At 35.3% G+C, this 26,209-nt stretch overlaps 1 protein-coding gene across 1 annotated transcript in view; it reads right to left on the reverse strand.

Moving 5' to 3' along the window:
* LOC109033797 (ubiquitinyl hydrolase 1 puf) overlaps positions 1 to 26,209 on the reverse strand; it is a 48,278-nt gene that overhangs the window by 6,465 nt on the left and 15,604 nt on the right. Inside the window, 26 exon segments of the mRNA XM_072303349.1 lie at positions 390 to 1,763; positions 2,709 to 3,016; positions 3,862 to 4,123; positions 5,063 to 5,218; positions 5,742 to 6,387; positions 6,555 to 6,742; positions 7,735 to 7,858; positions 8,692 to 9,011; positions 9,585 to 9,874; positions 10,283 to 10,449; positions 11,144 to 11,316; positions 11,642 to 11,845; positions 12,636 to 12,865; positions 13,529 to 13,697; positions 14,276 to 14,478; positions 15,074 to 15,194; positions 16,184 to 16,438; positions 17,361 to 17,692; positions 18,423 to 18,522; positions 19,642 to 19,890; positions 20,281 to 20,484; positions 21,403 to 21,510; positions 21,978 to 22,200; positions 23,320 to 23,524; positions 23,951 to 24,050; positions 25,066 to 25,324. Of these exon segments, the coding sequence (XP_072159450.1) occupies positions 390 to 1,763; positions 2,709 to 3,016; positions 3,862 to 4,123; positions 5,063 to 5,218; positions 5,742 to 6,387; positions 6,555 to 6,742; positions 7,735 to 7,858; positions 8,692 to 9,011; positions 9,585 to 9,874; positions 10,283 to 10,449; positions 11,144 to 11,316; positions 11,642 to 11,845; positions 12,636 to 12,865; positions 13,529 to 13,697; positions 14,276 to 14,478; positions 15,074 to 15,194; positions 16,184 to 16,438; positions 17,361 to 17,692; positions 18,423 to 18,522; positions 19,642 to 19,890; positions 20,281 to 20,484; positions 21,403 to 21,510; positions 21,978 to 22,200; positions 23,320 to 23,524; positions 23,951 to 24,050; positions 25,066 to 25,324 (6,970 nt within the window).

Genomic DNA, 26,209 nt, shown 5'->3' on the forward strand with positions numbered 1-26,209 from the left:
ATTTCAACCAGAACACATTGAACACACGTAAAAGACTTCCAAAAGTAACTCATGGGTGAGAAATTGACACATTTTAATTTTGCTGCGATTTTTTTTGTTTAACTCAGTATATCCTGAGGAAGATTTTGAGCCCAAGTTTTTTTTTAAAATTGGTCCATTCTTAATGATTTTAGAAGGGGGGGATACTTACTTATTGAACACCCCTCGTAGTAAGTTTGATATTTTAAAATTCTCTAATTTTTTGTCTAATATGCTTTTCTCTCATGGCAAGCATGGTATGGTTTTGCACCAGCAACTCTGTGAGACATTATGAGGTAATGACACAATTTTTCATCACTGCATAGTTCATAAAAAAGATCCTAACGAAAATATGAAAGAGAGGAACTTACTTTTGGACAGTCGATCAAATTATGTGGCAGAGATAATTGGATCATGGGTCGCACTGGTTTCTTGGGAAGTCCATGGTGGTACGGATGGTGAGGTGACACCATTTTGCAGCTTCGGCGTGGGAAATACGGTCCCATTGTTTGCAAGAGATTTGTCGCAGATTGGTTCTCTTGATACTGGAGGTGACAATTGGTGAGCAGAGATATTATGACGGGCAATAAATCTTGCGGGTAGATCCTTAAAAATTCTTTCAAAATTTTAAAAACTAAATTTCTCAGGCTATTGTTATTAAAGGTATTCAGAAGAAGCAAAAGTTTTTTTACGACTTCACAAAAATTTTTGTATTGAGAAATAACACTTCGCACTTTATTTACATTATTTTTCGTGAACCCATTCAACAATTGAATGAATTCCAGGATATATGATAGCACATGATGTAAGTCGATGTAGACACTTTGAAAGTTTGCAGCAGAGTCATGATAAATACTGAAGATTGTTTGGAATGAATCGAAAAGCAGCATGAAGCCATTGTTTTGGATACAGATGATTTTGTCGAAGTCGCTTTCGAGTAGGATATTAAAAATGTTGATTATTGTAGAATAAGAATGATGTCCGTCTAAAACAGTCATGAGTAGTTTCAATGTTGACAGTTTAAAGCTGTCTGTCTCTGCACTTTCCTCTGCCGCGGCTACTCGCTTCAACATTTTCAGGCCTTCATTTTTACCACCCTTCTCATCTTCTGTGCGCGACTTAACTTCTACAGTCTTACTTTCTTCAGAGCTTTTCTCTTCTTGCGCAGGTTCCGTAGAGGAGCTCCCTTCATCTTTTGTTTTATCGATTTCTACACTCTCTACGTTGGGTTCACTACTTTTTTCCCCACTGTTACTACTTTTGGATTTCTCTCCTTCTGCTGGAGACTCTTCACTATCGCTACTCCTGTTTGCTTCGCTTAGATCCGGGTACTTCTTGACGAAGATCTTCATTATGTTCAGTAGCTCTTCACAGGCTAAAGGATACTGCTGAGGATATGGAAGTATATTCTTGAATGCCCAGATTATATTTTGGTGATGCAAGAGCTGTTTCGTGAATTGTTTTGAATACATGCAGCATAACTTTAAGATGCCATAGTACGCTGGCAACATTATGCGGTTGAAGAGAAGGATTTCCTGATCTTCGTGATCGGCTAGGATGTAGTTGAAAGCGATATTTTTCACGACATTTTGGTTTTGCAGAATAAGCTGAACATTCTCAGGGCAGTCTTGCAATACATGATACCAGTAGTTCAGTAAGATTTGCTTGTTGTGTAGAATTGGGATGGCTGGCTCGGAAAGTTTAGGGTGGAAAACATTCCATAGGTCCAGAAAATAGGGTCCAAACTGGAAAAAAAAAGAAGGTTCATGAAAGCTGCCAGTGAAAAATCTTGAGGGCAGAACAGCAAGTATCATAAATTGGATGCAAAAACACTCACAAAAATACCTTCTTGCATGAAAAAATCAATTGCAGATATCAATAGACAAAGTGTATCTCCACTTGCGACGTTGCAGACTTCCTATCATACTATATTTTTTCTTTGGAAAACTAGTAGACGTAATTTTTGTAAAGTTCCTTGATTTTTCTTCTTTTTTAGCAGAATATTCTATATAGATTTCAAGATTTAAAGTTGGCTTGCTGCTATTTGGAAAAAAAAATAAGAGCGGAAATTTTGAAACACCACAATGAAGATATGTGGTTTTGCATGTTGGCCAGAAGTCCAGTACTGCCTCATGTTACACTTCATGAGAAAATCCCCACTTTTTCAAACTTTCTTACTGATTTTCAATTTTTCATGCTTGTCATTGCTGCTTAATGAAACAATTAAATTGATTTTCTCAACACCATTGTTTTTCTTTTCTTTTTCCCTGACATTATTTCATTAGATTACACGATCATATTATTAGCAATACTTCATTTTTCAGGCTCTTCTTTACATCTATGTCTCTCTATCTTTTTACATTGCAGCATTTTCCACAGGAGCAACCAATCTCTGTGACAAATTTTTTAAATCTTTTCTACTTTTAAACTAAGACTGTTCAAAGAAAGTATGACAAAATTTTATATGGTGGCAAGCATGAAAAGAAGAAAGGGGGAAGGGAGGTTTAAATCTCAATTTCCAATATGACGTGATTTACAGACAGCCCAGAATGAATATTTTCATGTTCTTCTCTCTACTTTGGTTTCCACATTCCTATTTTCTTTCTGTGACAATTTGTATTTCATTCATAATTAATTAATTTCATTAATGAGATCTCCCTGCGTATCATAATACAACAATAGAGACTTACCATCAGTTTCTCAGTTTGAGAGATAGTGAAATACTGTAGCAAACTGAAATAAGCGACCAGTTTTGATGGGCCGTGCATGGATATGTTCGAGTAAATGCGAGCTTGTTTCATCAGTCGGAGCAAGTAGTTGAGTATTTGATGGAGGATGAGAAGCGCATCTTGCGACAAAGATTGGAACTGCATCTGCTGCTTGTGGTGCACTCCAAGGAGAGAGGGCGATCGGAGGGCTGCGTTTGAAGCTACTGATCGTTGGTACAGCTGCCGGAACAACTGGTTCGGAACCAGACACACGAGAAGATATGCAGCGGCTGAAAGGGAACCAAACACATGAGTTGCCTCGTACTGGGTTCAGTTTTATAATTTGAGGTGTAATTTCTGGAAGTAAATTCTATGATACCTATTTCTTGGAGTAAATTTTATGATATCGATTTCAGGGAGTAAACTGTACAATATCTATTTCTTGGAGTAAATTTTATGATATCTATTTCTGGGAGTATATTTTATAATATCTATTCCTGCCCTGGGAGGCCATCATTTTGGGGCTTCAGCCAAGTATCAGTCAAAGGGTGAAAAAATAATCTTAAAAAACAGCCTGTCCAGTACGAATTAAAAGTGGACTGTCCTTAGGATAAAGGACTTAGCACATACAGAAAAATTTATAAGAGGAACGATTCCTGCCCAGTTTGGAAAAGAAATCTGAACTTGCTTCAGCAACGGAAAAAATTCATTAGAGTCTTTAAGAATAAGTTGCCAGCAAGTCAGTTCATTTTAGTGCAAATAGGTAATTTCTTTCTTTTTTTTCAAATTTGCCAATTTTTCACCACCAAATGTAGCAGATAAAACTCTGAATTGCATTGCAAACTATCCGAATTTTTAGTTAGCTCAACATTTTTGGAAAGGTTTTTGCTGCAGAGAATTTGTGAAATTCTCAACCAAATGGTGGTATAGATACATTTGAATTTTGAGTTTGTTGGTAGTAAGGTCCTATTCAGCATGCCTAGTCACAAATGGGATCTAATAAAAAAGAAGATTTAGAACTGATGACTGTGGTAATGATTATCTCATGAGAAAGAGAAAAATCAAACAAGACACATTTCAAAGAATATAGGATATATTCCTCTTCAACTTATTCATACAAATGTGAGAAACTTACCTGCTCGAACCCGTTGATTATTATGCGCCATAAGATACCGCTCAGTGAAAGTGTAAACAGACTGCAAAACCCAACAGTGGATTATTTTATTACAGGTAACATGAAATGTGAACCAATCCAGCACAGACTGTGGACAAACATCAGCAATTTCCCACATGCGCGGTAGGATCAGCTGCGTGAAACACGGTAGGCCTTGCTGATGAGGCGAGCCAACGGGAGTTTCTACCAAGGTTGATAGGATTTTGAAAAATGGTTGGCACATCTGTAGGAGAAAACAAAGGAAAAGTTTGATTTTAGGTCGAAACTGATGAATTGAGAGATAAATATGCATGGTTAAGGCGAAATCAAAGTTGATGATGTACATTTTTCATTAATTGAAATGATTAGATAGTAATGCGACCAAAAACAAGCTCTGTTTTTACAAAAATAAGCTCTGATCATGACTAAAAACTGAAATTTTAAGATGCGTTGATTAAGAAACGCTAAGCAGCTTTTTTAATACCTACAGAAAGTGAAAACTCACTGAAGTAGGTTCTTTGGAAGTCAAAAATAAAACAGGTTTAATGGGTCAGTGGTACCTATTTTTTTAATTTCATTTTCTGAGAGTAAATAGTGAAATGAACTCCTAAAAAAATTTTTAAACCCTAAACAGTAAAGAAACCCCGTTTTTAAAATGCCGGCGATAGGACTTGTTTGAAACGATATTTTTGGCGAGCCAATGAAGTAGCCAAACAGGGGAAACAGCGTTTGCTGATCATAACTGAACTTATATTCAGGCATCGCCTTGCAGTGTGACTTCCACTGTCGACTTTTCATTGATTGGATTTAGATTAGCTTTAAACCCCCTTGGAAATGATTTTTAGAACTTTTTAATTAACAATTTGGTTTTTTCACGAAATTTTACATTAAAAAAAAAGTAAACTACAACCCTGCAAAAATTCGTTGCCACTACTGACTAATTGAGTGTCTAGGTAATGAGTTTTGTTGTTGTTGAGTGCCTTCAGATTGAACAAAAAAAAATTACACTGAGGATACAATTTTTCCAGTAAATCAACTTGATACTATACAAAACTCAGAAAAGTCTGTAAACAGATTTACTGAAGCATAGGCTAAGGATATCAGCTGCTTGCAAATAGAAAAACTAACAGGTAAGGTTAGACTGCACAAGACGAAGTGCAAAGATAACTGAATCAGTACTTACATCCATATTACACGAGTATTTCTGAATACAATTAAATATGACATTAATGATTTGGGTGGCTAGGTTGTCATTCCATCGGGTCAAAGAAAATATTAGATTTCGAGTCTGATGAGGGTTGATTGACTCCTTGATTTGCTGACATAAGAAAGGAAAACCCTGAAAAATTAAGAAGCATTGATAAAACTATAAGCATTATAATTGGGTTAATTCAAGAGATAGTGTGAAATTGAAATGCATTAATTCAGTGATGCTAAAATGACCCATGAATCTACAGACTATGGCAATGGGCATAATACTAAAATCTTCAAGAGGCAGACAACTAAGGTTGTTATTAATCATGCACAGTAAGATCTCAATTTATCAGATTACGAATTAATGGATTTTGCGATTCAATGGATCGATGTTCCGGTCCCTCCAACTGCTTCAAGCTAATTCGAAATGATGGATTCGGCGATTTAACGGTATTGTAATCACTAGGGCTTGAATTTCAAAACGCTCCATCAACATTCCACCTAAAAATCTCTTTGAGTACTGGAATTCATGCACTCAACTCTTTTTCAGAACTACTTGAGTCAATAGGGTTTCAAGACGTATCTTAAATTTTGCCATAAAGTAAAAGACCTTATGAAAAATACTTGAACTTGAATTACGAAAGAAAAGGAAGAAAAAAGGTACTCACTTTGCCTCCTACTAAAGCTGCATAATCTTCTGGGGAAAGATGAAGCCTCTGATCAGGACCGTAAGACTTCTCGACTAACGATGCTACCAGCGTAACCATCTTATCCAAAGATGTTGGCCTATACTTGTCGCTCGTTGTCGCCAACATATCATCATCATCATCGTCATCTTCATCGCTGACAACCTCAACAGGGTCACCCCTCGTTACACCGGATGGCGTCGGGACACTTTTATTGTTGAACTTTGACAGTAATAAGTGGAAATTGAGCACTACGACAGATATCGTATTCAGCTGGAGCAGGTAGGACGAAAAAGCTGGCTCCTGCTTGCTGATATCGTACAACAAAGAATAGAATTCGGTGACGTTGTTGGCGGTGGGAAGCTGATTCAAGATGTGGGGCATGGCTGGTGGGGGTGGCTGTTGTTGTTTACTTGAGTCGCCTTTATCATTGGCCATGGAAAGCGATGAGAGTTTAGTCATCGAGTCTTTTTCAATCAGCGATACAAGCGAAGCTATGAATTTTTTGATACAGAGAAGGTAATCTTCCTCTTCGTTTTCTTCGCTACCTTGCTCGGACTTTTTATCCTGTTCTGCTGCTCTATCACTAGCCAATAACAGTCGTGATTTGTAATTTGAAGTGGACTGCCTGGAAAAAATGAAGATAGAAAGGTGTTCAGAGAATATTATCAGAGAAAAATACTTTAATTTTCAACTAGACAACAGAAACTTTCAAAACATTTCATTCTGACAACTTACGTTCTTGTTCTCTCCCCTCTTTCTCTTTGAGTTCAGGTATGATAAGGGAACACTTACTTCAGCCTATTGATGACATGAATGCACAGTCTCTGGAACATTTGTCGCACCATCTGATTATTACATTTGATCAGTATTTGTATCGGCCACCATTTGGTTTCTGACATGTACGTCAAGAACCACTGACATGCTTTCGAAGAAGTGTCAAACTGTTTTGTGAGCAACTCCACCCATTGGACCATGGTTGGCTGTAAAAATAGAGAAGAGAGAGAGAGAATAATAAAACTGCTTGTTCTTCAGGGTTCCTACAAAATTTAAAAAATAAAATTTCCTGGCATTTCTCTGATTTCCCTGACACAGTTTGGTAAAACTTCCTGATTTTAGAGGGTATGCCGGACGGTTCAAATACGTCATTTGAACTAAATTCCTTCAAAAATTTGTTGGTCGAAACTTCAAACTCATTCTAGAAAGCAAATATAGATGATTTAAAAAAATTTTCCTGACAATTTTGTCATTTTCTCTGAGATTGCCAGATTTTTCACTGATTTTCAAAATTCCCTAAATCTTTCCAGTTTTCCCAGTATTCCCTGACAGTGGCGACCCTGGTTCTTCCTTCCCTCTCGAACACATTACAATTTGCACTCATTGGTTAAATTTGAGCGATTATGGACTATAGTGCTGTGCTGAGGAAAAACTGCGTACAAGCCTTCGGACGTTGCAAAATGTTCTTGGATACAATACAAATTTTCAGGAAAAACTATGAATATTTTTCCTTCAAACTTTCAGAGAATTTTATTTGTAACAGGATCTAAAATATCTGAAAATGTCAACAGGAAATATTCATAATCTCCTCAAAAATAAAAATTCAATTGGAGAAAATTTGGCAACTCTTGAGTGTTCATACAGCGCTTTTTCTCGGCACAGCGGTATTAAAATTTGCAAGAAGTTTTTCTTTCAAGTTATGACAGGTCCTCAATGATAAAAACTAAATGCGTGATGATTCTTAAAAATTTCACCAAAAAGTCTAGCTCAGATTGAAACTAGTCAGGGGAGTGTCTGGTGTCTTTGATATTTATTTTCCATTCATTACTTCCAGAAAACAAAAATATTATCTTTCTCCTAGTTTCTGGACTCCCTCAACATTGCAAGTGAGATACGCAATTTTGCATTTGGCATCATCACACAGCTTCAACTATGTTTGAAAAGTTTTCAGATTTAAAGGAGAATAAGGAGGACATACCTTTTCTTTAGCATGAATGAATGTTTCTAGAATGAAAGATGTTGAGAGTTGCGTGGCAATTTCAGTCAGTTCCTGAGGATTCTCCATGGTTTGTGGTATGTACCCACAGATTTGCCACATAAATCTGGCGGAGGAAAGTTAAAACAAAAAATATAATTCTTAATATCTAAAGAGAGAAAAAAAATCGATAATGAGTCGACTGATTTTTTGTTCTTTTTCACTCTTATAAAGCTTTAGTTTAACTGCAAGTATAGTTAAGATGACCAGAGTAACATTCAAATGTAGAACTGAATGACTAAAAACTAATATTATACTATACTTGCATCTTGTGTAATATCTGTAATCTATATTCAAATAATAATTTAAGTGTCAATATTATTGAAAAAAATCGTTATTATTTTGACGAAAGCTGTTGGACCGAGGGATCTCATATCGAGGTTTTACTTCATTATTAAAATATAAAGAGGTATCTCCCGATAAACTCTTGATATTATGGCGGAAAAAAGTTGATGATGCATGATTTTGATGCGGCATTTTAAAACCGATGACTTTTATTCGATTCTTTCTTTTCTCCCTTAGTTTTCTGACAAAACAAAATTATTGACATTTTTTAGTTTTTCTGAATGCTTGCTTCTCTAAACTATTCACACCTGAGTTTTCAAAACTCGAGTCGTTTCAAATTTTAATTTTGAATTTCTTACTAGCTAGCAGTGGCTTGGCGTGAATAATCGATTATCGATATCTCGCCATTTGAAGCTATGGAAAAGAATCAATTATTAAGGTGTTCACTGCGAACACCCTGATAATCGATCTTTTTTCATAGGTTTAAATGGCATAACAATCAATACATCGCAATTCACGCCACGCCACTGCTAGCTACCACTAGATTTTAGATACTTCAAATAGAAATAATTTAGAGCAAGACCCGATAAAAGAGTTCTTTTCTGGGAAACTTACTGGAAGTAGGTGTGCTCAAAAATATTCTTGTCATGCAAGAATTTGCGGTTGTCTTCCCAGATCCAGTTCTCAAGATCTGCGCTTAGCTTTATGTTTGATACATGGGAATCAATTGGTTTTGGTGACTCCGACACATGTGCTGATGAGTTCGGTGACACATCTATCTCTTTTGAATTCCCTTCCAGGCCATCTTTTTCATTCTTTTCTCTCTCCTCTAACGTTTCTTCTGAGGTAAGCTCATAGAACAGCATGTAGGCTGAGTTGGTTTTCTCAAAACTAAGGTCCATGAATTTGTCTGTGACTGTGTCGTATGTTTTGCTCTGGAATGAAGAAAAATAGACATATGGTAACTTGTAGCTATTGGTAGACTGAGGGATAGTAATATCAAGAGAGAAGAGAAAATTAGGCAACGTTAATATAATCTGATCAGTATGATACTTTGAACAAATTTTCGCAACAATACGATTTTTACTTAAGCTTCTGCCACCATATTAAACTTGATAATGAGCCAATGTAAATAAATGAGCTCATTGGGAATATATGAAAAGTTTCTGCAGGGCCGGATTCTAAGCCTTTACTAACTAGATTAATGACAGCGTACTCTGCTAAAACAATCAGGATACAATAACTTTCATTATTGGAACACTCAAAAAAGCTAGGTTCACTATGACATAAAATTTGGCTCTAATCAAAAATTTTATCATCTTCCATGCACCTTTAAGATGGCTTTGTAAGACTGCAGTAGCGTAAAACTCAAAAAATGGATTATGGCTCTTGTACCATAAAATCATTCATTAAGGTTAGGTTTCATCAGATTATTATTTAATAATTTATTGGTCTGGATAGTAAAAATAATAATAATATTATAATATTAGAAATTGAAGGAATTTTACCATCATTTCACCACCAAAACATTCAGCTGCTATTTGATTAGGGTTGAAATGCTTGACTTCCGCATCATTGAATAGGTACCATTTGTCACTACTCCCAGAGTTCCTATCACTTTTGCTAGGTGAAGAGAATTGCGACGAGGATTTGTTTTCTCGATCACGAATGAAGCAGTAGTAATGACCGCTATCTGCTGAGCCAGTATGTACTGTTATTCCTATTAGCTCATATTCGTAGTTTTCTTTCTTCTTGCTTGATTCATTATCTTCTTCTCCATCTTTTTGTTTGTGCTCTTCTGCAAAAGACCATGAAGAAGAAAATTAATGAGTGAAGGTATGACTTTTTCAGAAATGCTTCAAACGATTAAAAAAAAACAACACTGTAAAAGAATTTAGTTTTAACAACTGATGAGAATTCAGGATGCAAAAAGAAAATTTAGCTTCGTTTTTTTTCCATTAAATTATTAAAACTTTGATCAGAGATCTTGCAATGCATGCCACACATATTCATTCATCATAAGACATAACGTTAAATTGACAAGTTTTGAGAGCAAAGGCATTGGGCAAAGACAAAGTTGTATGGTGTACAAACCATGACTGTTCCGCACAATGCAGAACTTTTCTCTTTTATTGCAAAGTACCGACAGTTAGAATGAATTATACGGCTAGAATAAATACAGTTAGAATATATTTCCTGGTCTTACCTTGATACTGTTGAGGCATGAGATACTTTTCCACATACCCTGACATGTCTAGCCGCATTGGGAATGAAAAATGGGTATTTACTTTTTCTTTCAACATGGTCACCATGTTGAAAGTGTATCGCATGGTGTTGAAGCATAAAATTTGGGGTAGTTTTTTGAAGCAGGCTCTGAAAAATGGATTGAAAAGGGAAGCATTAGAAACCTTACAAAAACTAAATTCAGATTTTGTCTTGTGCACTGCTGCTGCTACAGTAAAATTATTGATGAAAATACAATATTGGTAAATGTTAAATAGTTTGCTCATGGTCACTATACTTTTCTTTTTCTTCTTCATCATACTTCTTCTTTCGGCATTATTGGTTCACTTTTTCTACAAAATTTACCTGGATAGACACAATTTTTTTTCCAGAAGCTAGTTTGATTTTTGAGAGTCAAGTTATCTTTACTTGCCAACCAAATTTCACACAGCATTGCAGAAATACCGCAGAATGAATCTTCTTAGAAGTTGTCGCTTCACACGCTTCTTCACGCTTAGAGAGCTACAATCGTATTACCTTACACTTGAGAATTGGTTTTAGACCAAAGTTTAAATGCTGGGTTCATTAGAGATCTTCTTTTCATTTGGCACGAAACCCGACTTTGTAGGTGCATTCACAAGAGGTCCTCAGTTGAAAAAGAAAATAGGTAAATTGCAGTAGCTTTTGGTTTAAGCACTCATGAATCCGTAAAAAATACAACACTATTGGGTCAAATAAAGCCAAGGAAATGATTACTGGGATGAAAAAAACTTTCCATCTTTGAAAAACAAAAAAAAAGAGTTTTAATTTCCATTTCGTTCTTATAATTCATAAAAACAATTACCGTTTTTCAGCTCTAACTTTTCTTCCACATTGAGAACATGTGTACATGTTGTCACCCTCTAGAGTATCTTTGAGCGTAACTTCATCAAGACTAGCATACAAGTTCCTCATATCGGCCACTTGACAACGCACCGTGTAGAATTCTTCTAATGTGCAACTTACATGCTCGCAATCCTGTTGAAGCAAATATATAAGTAATTAATACAGTAGATTCTGAATGGTTGAGACTGAATTATCTTGAAGATACTTGGAAAGCACCGATTAGATGATAAACTCAACAAACAATCAAAACGAACAAATGTAAAACTAACAAATTAGATGATCCCAAAACTCTGATCATTGAATCCATTACAAAGGGCTGTTCATTTTCCAACTGTTCTAGAAACAAACACGAGTAGGAATGGGTCATTCCCAATCAAGTCAGGCCACCATGACCAAGATATATCAAAAAGATATTGAGGAAAAGATCTACGTTGCTGAACAAAAGTTAACAACTTACCAAGGAAACAACATTATTACTGATGACGCCACCAAACAGAGTTTTCACCATGGATTTTAAGTCTGAATCCATCTCCTCCAGTTTTGAGACCAGGTCAATGAAAAACTCGGCCATATCCTTTTGTTCTCCTGTATTTAACGGCTGATGGTACATAGTGTACACTCGGCAAAAGCTTCGTGGATCGTACGATTTCCTCTCACTTTCCTGTAATCACAGAAAGAAAACGTTAAAGAGATTATTAGTGCAAAATGCAACTTACAATGCAGGGAACTTCGACGGTATAAGTCGGCAATCACATATCTCGTTTGCAGTGTCTGAAAATCTCCGCCTCTATGTTATTTTTTTAAAGGAGAGCAAATTGAGATCATTCCTTGAAGTTTTTGCAGAATTTTTTTCGTACAGAGAAGACAAATCACGGCAGTTTTAAAAAAATTTCCGTTGAGTAGTTTTCCGTATCAAAAAATAAGGTGTGACAGGAAGTCTGCGACGTTATGTGATTGCCGACTTACACCACTGACTTACTATCTAACTTGCAGATAAAATTAAAGTAGAGTCCAAAAATTTGATCAGGAATCGAGTTCTTTAAATATTACAAATGATAATAAGGTTAGTTTTTTGTTTATTTTTCATTAAGTATTTAAAAACAAATGTTTTTTCATATAACAACCATTATTTGCTCATAGTATTGGATTTACGAAGGAAAGGAGTTACAGACAGCACAATACTGCTCTTGATGCTGTAAAATTTTTGAATTCGAAAAATGTCAAAAAAGAATTGGTTAATATTTTTTCGTCCTTTATTTTTGTGATACAAAACTTTTAAAATCGAATGATGCCTTCAATGCAGTTATTCTATGGAGGACCGATTCTGACAAAATTCAAAAGAATTTGTGGTGCCATTACTCAACATGGAAACTCTTGATGGAACACAAGATGAGGTGATCCTTTCAGACTCAAGCAGAGAAAATAGATTACTTTAAGATTTAGTTCCTTACCAATAGATATGCAAACATACGCTGGAGTTCATACAATGTCTGCGAGTGTTTGGTTTCATCAGTTATATTGACGCTCAAAATTGATTCTCTAGCTTGCGGAATCATGAATAAATGCTGGATACAGGATGCTAAATAACACGTTGCACCTAAATTCGTCAGACCCACATACCCGCATTCTGATCTTGATTCCTCGTGCGGCCAATAATCCCAAGGATATGGAGAATGAGGACCTGGAAAATATACACCTTACAGTAATTAGGATTGAACTTGAATTTAAAACAATTAGAGCCTAAAAATATCCACTTGATATCATAAGTTGAGGTGATAAATTATGGAGGTAACAACAGAATTATAAAAATTATTATATCATCCTTTTATAGGGTGAAGAGTTATCTTTGCTTTCAAATTTCCTGACTTTTCCATGACTTTTCTAGGGTTATCAACGGAATATTCTCTTATTGTATCATGATTTTTCATTATTTTCTTCTTTCTTTATTCTTTCTGGCATACTTATTGATGAAAATGCTTTTCACAAAAAATGTTTGGCATGTGTGGATACTTTAGAAATTGAAAAATCTGAAATTTAGAAAATCAAGGCTGATGTTCTAATTTTTGCTTACAGAGCGTATAAAAGATGATAGAACATATTGAAATTTTTCGGACAATACAAAGGAATTTAAAGGTTTGCGGCAAAATTCTCTGACTTTTCTTTAATTATTCGGGTTGGACATTAGAGCAGTTTACGTCCTAAACTATTCAGAGAATACTTCTCCAGCCTCTGATGACAATGACTCTATTTTTCGTTTTTGTAGACTTGGATCTCTTTTCCTAAGGATGTCCTTCCACGATTATAAAATTTGTTGGCGTTCGATAGAAAAGAGTTGAAAATTTACCTGGCTGATGATGAACGAGAAGTTTTGAGTGTAAGTGTTTGTAGTTACTAGGCGAGGATTTAACCATTTCTACGAGACAATCAAAGGCACATGATCTGGTATGCTGCATTTTGCACTTTGGAACATGCCGATTTTTGGCATCCGGAAGCGCAAATAAGAAATCAAAGAGCTGAAACAATAAACAAAGTTGAAAAAATCAAGCTTTAATGCATCAACTCCACATGTTACACATACTAAGCCATCCTAATCTTCCATTATGCATGCAGGACGGGTGTCATAATTTGGCATCATATTTAAATATTAGAAAAAGTCGACTTAAATTTAGTAGTATCCCATTACAATGTTTCTTGAAATAATGTTTTCCTAGAAACAACGTTCACTTTTTCAAGTCTCTGCCAGCCATTTCTTGGTATAGAGCTTTTCTGGAAACAACGAACTACTTTCAGTGCCCCTTCGAGAAAGCTATAATGAGATAAAAAGATGTTTTTGTCCTTACCATAGATCATACAAAAAGTGCTAAATCTAAGGGGAACTCAACTTTCGATGGCGAAGTTCTTTAAATTTATTATGAATATAAGGTGGTTTAGTGATGGTGATAAACATTTAAAACTTTATTTTCCTTGAATTTAAGTTGTCGTTCCAGGTCTACGGTGGGAATAAAAAAAAGTCCAAAAAACGTTGAAAGTTATTTGAACAAAACCTATTAGGGCTCATAATTCTTTCAATGTTGAAATATTTTAGACTTACCTGGTCAATAAGACCCAAGCCATTAGCAGAAGTTTTGAATGGAGGATCATGTTTCAGAATGTGAGACATCAGATTCAATAGACCTATGAGACAATCATCTTCAAAGTTTTCGTGTCTTTGTTCGAAGAATTCTCTTGAGTATAACAATTTAGCCACCTTTTCTGCTAGATCAGCAAAACTGTGCTGTCCATCTTTGGTGCTCTCTGAAAGATGAGGCAGAGTCATAAGAAGAAAGTTTAGTTTGAAAGAGATGATGAGTTAGTATAATTATTTGCTGTAGGGAATGTACAGATACATGATTGACTATGCAAGAATAAAAGCAACAAGACAGAGAAATTAATTCAACCTCTTCATTTTTGCACTGAATAGCTGACTCCTTCTGTATACAGGTGCAAAAACACAGTGACAATATAATTTCTAGGAACAATGGGCGAGTTCTCTAGTATTTGTACACAAAATTTGACCACCAAAAAACAATTTGTGGTAGCTTTAAACTTATGTCCTGAGTGAATATTGAAAATCAAAAGGCAATGGTTTGCATTTTTCGCTCAGGACATACTTTCAGAGTTATTTCAAAGTGTTGATCCAATTTTGTGTGCTAATAATTTATGTACTACAGCGTATGTGCAATGTGATGTTAAGAAATTTATAAATAATGTCCTAAAATATAGAGATTATCAACTGATCGATCGACTAAAGAAACGTTTTAGTAACCTTCATGAGTTTATTGCCATTCAATTTTGATAAATAAAAAAATACTGCCTCCTAACAGGCTCTTCTATTTTAATTGAATATTACCTTCTTTGATAACGTCTGCAGGTAGACTATCAACAAGACGGCATAATAACCAAAAGTAATCTCTACATGATGATCCATAGGGTTCTTTGTTGCTTTCTTCCACCATTGGAGAGTGGATACCCTGAAAAAAAAAAAAACATTGATCGTGCACCGAAGAGCTTAAGGTAAAAGAACAAAGGATGACTATAAAAAAAGATCACCTAATATGACTGTCATTTTTGACACCGCATACACATAACTTATAACTGTCTGTTTTTATTTTGTGATTAAGCATGCTCATCTACAAATTAAATTAAATCAGTGAACTTGCCAGTGAACAGTGAAGATGGAAATCATTACAGTGAAATCTCACTCAGCTGAAAAGTCGAGAAAACTAAAGAATTTTTTTCTTCTGATTTGGTTTATGGCTTAGGTCGAAATGAGCACAAAAATTCGAGCTGAGCAATTTCAAGTAACTTGCATGTGATTTTTTCAGTAACATCTCCAAGTTTTTCAATAATCGATTTTAAATTATTTAAGTGAATCTCAAATTTTATTCCTTTGCCCACTTTCAACGAATCATCAAAGAACATAAAAAGTCACAGATTTTGAAACTCTAACTCCTGTACTTTCTTCAAAAGTACTAAAATATGTCAGTGTAAACCTTCTACTGAAATGTTTCTTTCTTTAAAAATTGCTTTATTCTCTTGGTTTTTCAAGAGCAAAATCGAATTTTTCTTGGATTTTCTGCAAAACTTTTTGGACTTAAGCGGCTTTTTCTCCTTGACTAGTGAGAATTGTAACTTTTGGAGATGAAAATTGTAACCTTTCGAAAAGTAAAAATTGTTACGTTTCAAAGTGAAAATAGTAACTTTCCAAAGTGAAAATTGTAACTTTTAAAGTTTTCAAAAATTGATAAGGTTGCAATTGCATTTTCCAATATTAGGGATACCCAAATTTTTATTTCTATTGAAGTTGGCTGGACTGTTGAAGTTAATAAGCTTTCCAGTTTGAGCAAGAAGATCGGGCAACAACACGTAAAAACGCATAATACTCCCCCCCCCCCCCCCCGAGCGTTACATATTTTATGAGAGAATTTTACTTGACTTTGGGCAAGTGCATCTTACATACCTCATGTCTATAGCCACGTGGTGGACATAGAGTCATGGCGTTATCCAAATGACACAGCAACAAAGTCAAAATTTCTGATGGTAAATTCAAGTGGTAAAGGGTCGTACAAATTTCCCGCCTAACATCAGGCTCTGGTTCTTCAAGGACTAGACGTTGGATTAAGGCATCAAAACTTTCCGTCTGCAAAAGAGCAGTCTTAACGAATGGCACGCTATGAGACCAGGACACCAATAGAGCCATAGCATAGTGAATAACCTGAAAAAAACACACTGAAGTGAGAAAATGTTCATCATGAAGGAAAAGAAAAATAATTCTGCAGATTACAGCCCACAGGAATATTTTCAACAGAAAGCTTTGAAAATTTGTCACAGTTGCTTTAACAGGGCTCTTGAAATCATTCAGAACAATTCTGTGTATTTGATAAGAATCATTTTCCAGAAAAATTTGCCTTGGAGCGTTTTCATCTAATGGCTGGAAATTTTGCTGATTTGGAAGAGCTGAGCTAGATTTTGTGACTAAGTGATAGGAAGATTTCCCTTTGAAGGATTTCAGGGGAAAATTATTAAATATAACTGCACTGGAGAGAACAGAGCTTGGTCCATGGAGGCAAAATTTTCAGTAGGGCTATTGTTGAATTTGGTTGAAAAGCCAGATTTTGAAATTTTTGTGAAAAATGCTCCATTTCATGAGAAAATTAGTCAAGAGCAGTTTTTTCCATTCATGTAGGTACCAATTATAGTTTTAAAATTCCATCATAATCCAGAAATTTTGAACCGTGAAGAGGGTAGATTAAAATTTGAAACGGATTTTTTTTGAAACTACATTTTTGAGCTTTAAGTGGACGTATTTTTGCTAGAAGGAACTATAATACATGCAAACTCCATGCATGAAGTTCCTTTCAGCATAAACACAACTTCCAATTTTGATACAGCTATAGCTCTAGTTTGGTTTGATATTTTTGGATATTATTTGTCCCAAAATGTTTACAGAGCACTCTCTTATGCTATGGTATCAAAAACTGAATTCTGAGTTGTGGTGGACCATGGTTCCTTTATTCATGGACCTCTCGGGTAAAAATAAACATTTAAGGATGACGAAAATAGAACAGACCAATACATGGGTCAGTGGATCAAATGTCCATGACCAAATCCTGAAGCAAGAAGAAAAACTTAATTACCTGAGCTCTTCCCCAGAACCCCGTCCTGTAATAGTTGGGGTCTCTTGGTGAGGACACCTGGTACAAAATTTTGATCAGATACGGCATCACAGTTTCCACGTTCATCATGGACAACATTTCATCGTTCAACTTGGGAATGACTACTTTCTCCATGTTTTTGTTGCACCGTTTCCGTCGATGCCGCAAAATGTTTGGAGTGTTCTCCTGCGATAAAGATGGTATGTTGTAGTGACCTTCGTCACTGTCAGCCATGCTCAACTGACAGATCAGCTTGAGTAACTGGGCTAGACAGTCTTGTTGCCACTCGTTGCATTTTTCATCCAATAGCACACCTAGAAAAAAAATGTGATTAACATGAAGTAAGACTTAGTAGGTGTTCATTAATTACTACAGGAACAAGGTTTACTTTGCAACATATGCTTTACAAAGGCCAACTTGAACCCAACTTCGAGGTTGCAGGTGCCTGCAAGTTGTTGCAGTTGTAATTTTTTGAAGGATTTTGCTTGATTTTGTAGACAATCGCATGACCCTGTATAGTAGAGTCAGAACCAAAACATGTTGAGAGCAACTGAAATAGGTTAGGTGAAATGGTGTTTATCAAGAATTTAGGATTATTTATTTGAGGGTTTTCACGAAAATATGTAATCAAAATAATCATTAAACCTCAATTTATTTTAGTCAAAAACAACAGATTGTTTTAATTCATGGCACACCTTTTCTCCTCTTAAAATCCAATAAACCAAGTTTTCCTTGTGCCAAAGTTTTTTTTAACAAAGAATGATGGGGAGGGGGATATTCATTGAAGGGAGAAGAAAGTAATTATTACTAGGAATTACGTTTGTTATCAAGTCTTTAGACAAAACCACAACAACCCAGATGAAAAAGAAATAATATAGATCAAGTCGGACATTCGGTTCATTTTTGCTGGGTTGATCTAGTCTAATCCCAAAATCCTCCATTAATTTAGATCAGCCATGCATGTCTGCAGGTGTTTAAATAAATTCCAAGGTATTTGGTGAGGTTGCTCATATTCAGAGGCCAATTAAAAGTTCCAATTCTTACCTGACATGAAAATATCAAATAATTGTCGCAATCCACCGGAACGGACAAAAATGCCACTCCAATTGACTGAGCTATTCTGATTCTCATCTTCATTGTGAGTCTAAAATAAACATGACAAATCAAATTTAATGTTAAAAAAAATTCGTCGGTACAGAAGATTGAGGAAAAACTGCATCATAGAACTGATGAACAGATTATTCATATTCATATGAGCTAAGTCTACAAATACAGTGAAAGTTCAATTTGTTGCCACTTATATCAGCCGACTTTTTTTAACTGTTATAGTTTTTTCCTTATAAAAGCATTGTCAAAATTTCTCCTCAGATGTTTCAATAAACTGTCAATCCGCTTGAGTCAAATAGAATTTTCAACCCCAGCCACAAGTATCTGCTTCGTAAGCCAATATTTTTTTAGTTCCAAAGTAATTGCATTTCCATGTTTGGTCTCTTTAATTTGGCGCACTGATTTCAGACATGGATAAGTGTCTCTGTGGCCATAGCGTTGTCCTAGAGTTTTCAGCAAAAGAATGATGATAGGAGGTGCAACCAAAACTAGAACTAAAAAATCTTTACAATGCATAGAAAAACTATTGAAGCAACTCCATAGCAATGATAGGAGGTCTAGAAATTCATGAGAATTGAATTTTTGAATGATTTTTTTTTATTAGTATTTATTTGTGAGTGAAAATTCTAAATACAGACATTTCTCAGGTTTGCCAACGCTGTACTTCAGTGAAACTGAAAAAAACCCAAGAGGCATGCTGGTTAATTGACTGTTCTTTGGTCTCCCATCACCTTCTAGCCTCACTTCTACACCTTGCTTAGTTTCATCTTAAGTCTAGAGCTTGATCTAAGTGGACAAAACATTTTTTCCTCTCTATCAAACCATTATCAGACAAAAACGATTTAAGTCAGATAAAATTGGTGCAATGAACAGCAATGATGATGTTCATGAGCTTTGAATACAGAGGTTCATGCAATAACTTCACAAAAATTGACAATTTATGGACGGGTAGGTGACATTATTAGTATCATTGAGACGGTTCACCAGTAAGAAATTCAACTGTAAAACATTGCTGCACAAATTGAAAATTCAAAATACAGGATGGTCCTATAAAAATGTTTTTCGAAGCCCAGTCCAACGATGACAGAAACTTATCCCTTTTCAAATGAAATTAATTTCAAGAAAAATCGAGGTAAAAGAGATTGATGACACTCACATGATGTTTGGTGTTGATGAGCTGAGGATGACAAAGAGATTCGACGATCCGAAGTGAATACATAAGCTTATGGGGACTAGCTGGGTCGAGAAGTTGGGTCAGACGGATATCATTTGATGTAGTATCATCCGCAGACCTTGATTCAAGGTTTTGGAAACCTGATAAAAGAGTTGGGTTGGTTGGGATAAGCATCAATATATCCCAAACTCTCCGCGATAATACTTGAGCTTTCGTGTGAGGCATATGGTGCTGAGGACAAAACAGAGAACTTAAGATTATTTTCCATTGAATTAATGAAATGATTGCGTGAATAGTTGAGGATTTGAATCGATTGGGCAGAATTTGCCACTTAACTTTGACCGACAGGATATTTTGAGAATTTGTTGACTGGCAAGCGAAAACGCATTGTCGTTGTGCCGGTAGCATTTCCCATTTAAACACGAGTATTTCCGCAGTTTAGGCCATTTGGTCATATCCCCTCCCATGATTTTTCAAAACCAATGATATCCTCCTGCTAAGTTCACTCACTGGCTTCTACTAAAAAATGAAATCCATCAAATTTCGGATTCTTGCAAATTTTCCATCCCGAACTCTTCTGCATTCTCCAATTTTACTGTGTTTGACAAAATTCATACTTACACCGCCTTTGACGGTTGTTTTCATTCGACTTAGAGTCTCCATCAGTTGAAACAGTTGTTCGAAATTATGCGGCAAAAGAAGTAACAGTGTAGGAAGACAATCTTTGGGCGGAGGGGGTAAATTCGATGATGCTGTAAGAAAAGTGTTTCCGTCAACATCCGACCTTTTCTTACATCGGCTGTTTCCAAGAGAGATGAAGAGCATCTGAGGACGAAAAAAATAATACGACTTAAAAATTGTATCAATGCAAAAAACAGCAGCTTAAATTTAAAATCTCTCGACAGCAATGAGTTGAGGACATATTAAAGGTAATAATTGCTGATTTTTATCAATATTGATTAGCAAGATAAGTTTATTTTTCACCCATCGCCATTCTTTGCAATTCGCATAGGCAACACAGTGTAGACGAGCAGGCTAGTCCAACCAGTTTTACATTCTTCCTTTTTCGACTCTACAATTACTGACAGATGGCGCTACATGCATACGGCAACCGACATTTCCTTGACAACCGGTGCTACTCTCAGGTGACGGCAGAGGCAGAATTTACGAGCTGGTTTGTCCATGTATAACATGATTATTTGATGGAAAGGCTGATTTTACCTGATTTACATGGCATTTCAAGATCAGAGAAATGAAAAAAAAAACAAAAAAAAAACGACATGGTCAAGGATACAAAATTTAATTATGAAAAATAGAACTGATACTCTTTAAATCTGTGAATATATTCTTGATCAATGAGCCATGACTATTGGAATCTTGGTGACTTATGCTAAAAAAGAAAGAAGGAGAAAAAACCTAGCCCCTGGACCTAGCTCATTTTACAGGGGCCCTAGTGCTGTCATGTAAAATAAGCTACCAGAGTAACTTGACCCACAATTTCAACGACCTAAATTAACTGAATTTATGCTAGTGTATGAGTTCCCTCTGCGCGAACGAGTCACCAGACAGCATTCAAGTCCATGAATTTTAAAGTTGTTCCCATAACAGCGATGAGCTTTTTGATGTAATTTGTCCGAATTCTGGAGGTAGCAACGTGACTATCTTCAGTCGTACAAAAATATTTTTTCGGTGGGACTATAGTTCAATAGTTACAGGTAACATGGAAAAAACGAAAGTACTTACTTGACCATCTTTAAAGCCAACATCTTGCAAGGTTTTCTCATCAAAATCAGTGGTAAGTTCTTGACCTTGGGTAATCATTCGAATCAAACCATCTATATTTGATGAGCTCTGTCAATGAATAAAAAGTCGTTATCAGAAGCAGCAATTAAAGCAGAGAAGGATTTTACAGGAAAAAAGTGAGTCAAACCTGTCAGGGTTGCCCCAGAATTTAGAAAATAAATTTCCCCAACACATTTTGGTAAAATTCCAAGACAACTGAAGATGTGCCAGATGGTTAAAAAGAAATAATTTGAAACAGTTTTTGGGCGAAATTTATTGTTCCAAACGTCAAACCTATTCTAAAAAGCAAATAAAGGTGACTTGAAAATTTTTCCCTGTTACTTTCGTAATTTTCCCTAACACTTCCCGATATTCCCTGACTGTGGCGACCCTGACTTATAGAATATAATCATCATGTATGACAGGGATAGAGATTGGACAAGACTTGAAAAAATTAATTTGAAATAATTCAGAATTTTTCGCACAAAAAAAGTAAGATAGTTAAAAACATTTCTCAAATATGTGAGAATACTTACATTTTTATCACTATTGTCATTTGATGACATCACACACTGCCAAATCTTCCCTATTTCTGCCCTAAGTTCTGCAACGTAGTCGGTTGAGAATAGGTGAAGAGTGATTTTCTCTGTGCTCCCAGCACATTGAACAACAATTTTTAACGGCATCGAATCCTTGCCGATAATTTGGTTACTCACATTACAACCTTCTAGATACCATCTTCTTAGATGATACGCATATCTGCAAAGACACATGCACAAAAATATGACATTAGAATCCGAACGATTTTGCAAGAACGCAGAGGATTAAGAAAGCAGATAGTTTTTTGTAATGATCAAAAATTGCATATTTTTGTCATGGCTTCTTGTAGAGCGGCCTCTTTCTTCTTTTGATTTCAAAACCTGGAGGATTTTACTCAACCTACTATTAGGAAAAATTTAAATTCTTCATAATTGACATTCTCTTTTAATATGTTAAAGTAAATCCAAGCATGGGTAAAAAATTTAGACTTTCGATTATTATTCCTTGAATTCTTCTAACAATCTACTTGAAAATGAAGCAGTGATGCAGCTCCAATTTTGGAAAAATAGAAATGATGAAGCTCAATGATCGAATGATTAAACATGGAAGCTCTAAGCAAAGAAACTTATAACTAGTAGCTTCTCTGACAAAAGGGCGTATCACAATTCTATGTGAGCCCTCATCTCTCAATAACTCTATGCTTTCTGCGGCTCAAGTGGAAATGAAGATATGACATAGCGTCAGAGGAGCTACCATCTCACAAACAAAACCTTCCATTAATGAGTAAAAACAGGGACTTTCAAGAGAAAACAGATGACACGAATGGTATTTTAAAACTTGAATTCATTTTTGCAATTTAGGTCATCGAGTAAGGTGGTTTTTTTTTAGCACTTTGGAGATTTTGTAATCGTTCGATCAATTAATAATTTCTGGATATTAGGAAATTTCTACAATTTTCGAGCAGCACATCTCACTGTAGTACTTCAGGCATTACAGCACAAAATGTGACTGAGGAAACTTAGAAATCACTCTAAAAGCACAGTTCAGGTGAATATCACAAATCGAAGAGCGATTAGCAACTTTCACTCGGACCAGTTATTTCAAAGTGTTTCCTGGTCAAATTTTGTGCACCAATATCTGACGCAGTACAGTCAAATGTTTTGTTCTTGGATTCTCAAGAAATGCCATAGAATCCATAGATTAAATTTAGAAATTATCCATTGACCTATTGACTTTTGAATTATTCTTTAAAGTATTGAAGAGCCACCATAATCTGTTATCTATCAATCGAACTCAAAACATGGTGCATTGAAAAAAAAAATATATTGGTGCCCAAACCTTTTTCTGAAAGTTCCGAGATGAGTCATTAATAGAAGCAATGCACGCTGGATGCATTGCAGACTAGATTCTTCATTACTCCTTAAATCTGAAGTTGCCTCACTCAAATGAGACATGCAGTTATTGATAAATTCCTCTTCTCTAGAGAGTTGTCTGCTCACCATGTAGTAATTATTCAAATACTGAATGGCTGCCATGCTTACATCTGAAAATTTGACAAACAACATTCTTCATTGAGTAAACAGCCTATAAGAAGGCAAAATTTGTGGAAAACAATATTTCAAGTGGAATCTACAGAACGCACTTGAGTAAAAACTTGCAAAATTACCAAAGAAGTTTGCGCTAGGATGGATGAGATGAACAGAACTATTTATGACTGTTCCTGAATCATTTTATTATTATGAGTATTACTATGAGTATTGATATTTTTAAAATTCATTATTCTTTTTTCATTAAAAAATCTTTAATATTCAGGAAGATCTTCAACAAGTTACTCCTCAATTTATTAGTCGTCTTTTTTTATGCCATCGGTCGCCATCAGTCGCCGTCACTGCGCAATCATTCGTGTTTTGTTTCGTTGATGCCATTGGAAATGGGCGGAGAAAAAATGCAAATAAAATTTGATTGTTACCTGTATTATAAGCTCTTAGAGCAATTTTCCAAATGTGGGTTAAGGCAACAGCATCACTGCTTTTAGTACTTGTTGAGCCTTCTTGCTTATCACTGAATGCCTGTAAAAAATAAAGCTCCAACTAAGTGATTGGTTGCTATCAAATTAAACGTTAATAAATTCTATACTTAGTAAAAGAACAACTTAATTTGGGATAAAGGCTGCAAAAAAAGGAAACAAAGGATAAACAAAACCCGGAACGTTTTAAAATAGTTACAATTTCATTTTCAACCGGAAAATAAATTAAAAATAAAAAAGAGCCGTTGCTACGCTGTTATTGTGAGAGCGAGACTGGGTGTCTCGGTCACGGTCGAAGTTGAAAATGAAATTATAACTATTTTGAAACGTTCCGGGTTTTGTTTATCCTTTGTTCTTCTTTTGAAGCCTTTTCCCCAAATTAAGTTGTTCTTTTATTATGTGTATTTTGGCTGATTAAGTTGTTTTTCATTCTATACTTAGTTGTTAATCTCAACAGATTTACTTTCGACTACTTTAAAGCAGGTGTGCAGGATCCTTCAAGTTTCCACATTTTCATGCACTTGCCCGTTAACCATATTTATTCTTCTTACCCGCTTTACACAAAATTTCAAAAGTTCTTCTCTTGTCCTTTGACTTTTGACTGTTGAACCTTGAAAAAAATGGTTTAGTGAACTTTGTCCACCACTTCATTATTATTACAATTATTGTTTTTCTGCAACTTAATGATGAAAAAAAATGGGTTAATTTATGCAATTTTTAGACTGCCTTTTTTGGTTCAAAGTGTTAGGTCAGCATGCCTCAGCCGCGTTTGACTAAGTTGTTATAATCTCACACTGAAACTTAACGCTGGTACAGTAAGACCTCGATTTATTGGATTTCACAGGACCGGAGGCCGAATCCGTTAAATCGCGCTAGTCGGTCCCGCTGAAGAGACCGGAGGATCAATCCGTTAAATTGCGATCCGATAATTCGAGGTCTTACTGTAGTTGTGCACACTACGAGTTTACGGTTTAGTTCAGTGTACTGATCCGATAACAATTAAAAAGTATTGAAAAAGTACACAAAAATGACAGGTGTGTTAACAAGAGAAAACTTACTCTGTCTGGGTGGTTTGGTGAAGTCATTAGATCGCACAAATGCTGGTATAGCCTCAATGCAGTCATCGATATAGTGTACGGACTTAAAGTTGGCAACTTATTTGTGTAGAGATGGAGGAGTGTTTCGTAAGACAAAGCGTGGGAATCTGCAGGATCTTTCATTCGGAACTGCTTCAGTAACCAGTTGAAAAGTTCATCGGAGCACTCTTCATCTGTTGCTAGCCAATTCCAAAGAATATCTATTTGTTCTATACTTAATCTGTAATTGCAGACAAAAAATAAAATGTACATCATGAAGTCAAGAATTTTATCTCTCACACATTCAAGGCATCATTCACCAAAAATTTTCAACAAAATTAATTATGACACTTACATTGCTGTAATTCTGTGTCTTGTTTTCATTCATACAGACATATTTCATTTATAATATATTGTGATGATATTTTTATTTATTTTCTGAAGGAAATACGCTATTGCGTTCTCCTCCGATGTCAAACCTGGATCATAGACCGTGTAATGAGGATCAATCGGTCGTAGATTACGAACATGCATGCTGCTCAAATTCATGTTTATACATATATTTTTATTCATAATATTATTTGACTCTGATGATGGGCCCACCTTTAAATTTATCCAATTCAGTTTGAATAAATGAATTCCTTGCTAAAACATGCACATTGCATAGGGTGTCAACTAAAATTTTATTTTGAATTTTCTTGATAATTTAAATGAAATATCCTGCTTTTTTGTCCAAATAAATTGAAACTTGCTTGATTTTACAAAACAGCATATTTAATGAGTTAAGTCAAAAGTTTCAATTTTGCAATTTCTACACTACAACATGTGATTGAAAAATGCTTTTGCATTCAGAATTCCCCGATATTTTCTTGGTTTTTCCTGATGACATCTTTCCTAGCGCTTTCTGGTTTCACTAGTTTTTACTGATGGTAAACATCCTGTTGCAATGTGTATTATGCTAACTCTTTCATTAATGATTGATATACTTCAATTAATTGTGACTGAAATCATGACTAAATCCATTATTTTGATCATGAGTGAATTCAAAAGAAAACGAATGAGAATGTGTGCTTTTAAAAATCATCAATATTACACTAAAACAGAGAACTAAAAAAATGAGATGAAT

The sequence above is a fragment of the Bemisia tabaci genome, chromosome 8 (assembly GCF_918797505.1).
Source record: "Bemisia tabaci chromosome 8, PGI_BMITA_v3".
Lineage (NCBI taxonomy): Eukaryota > Metazoa > Arthropoda > Insecta > Hemiptera > Aleyrodidae > Bemisia > Bemisia tabaci.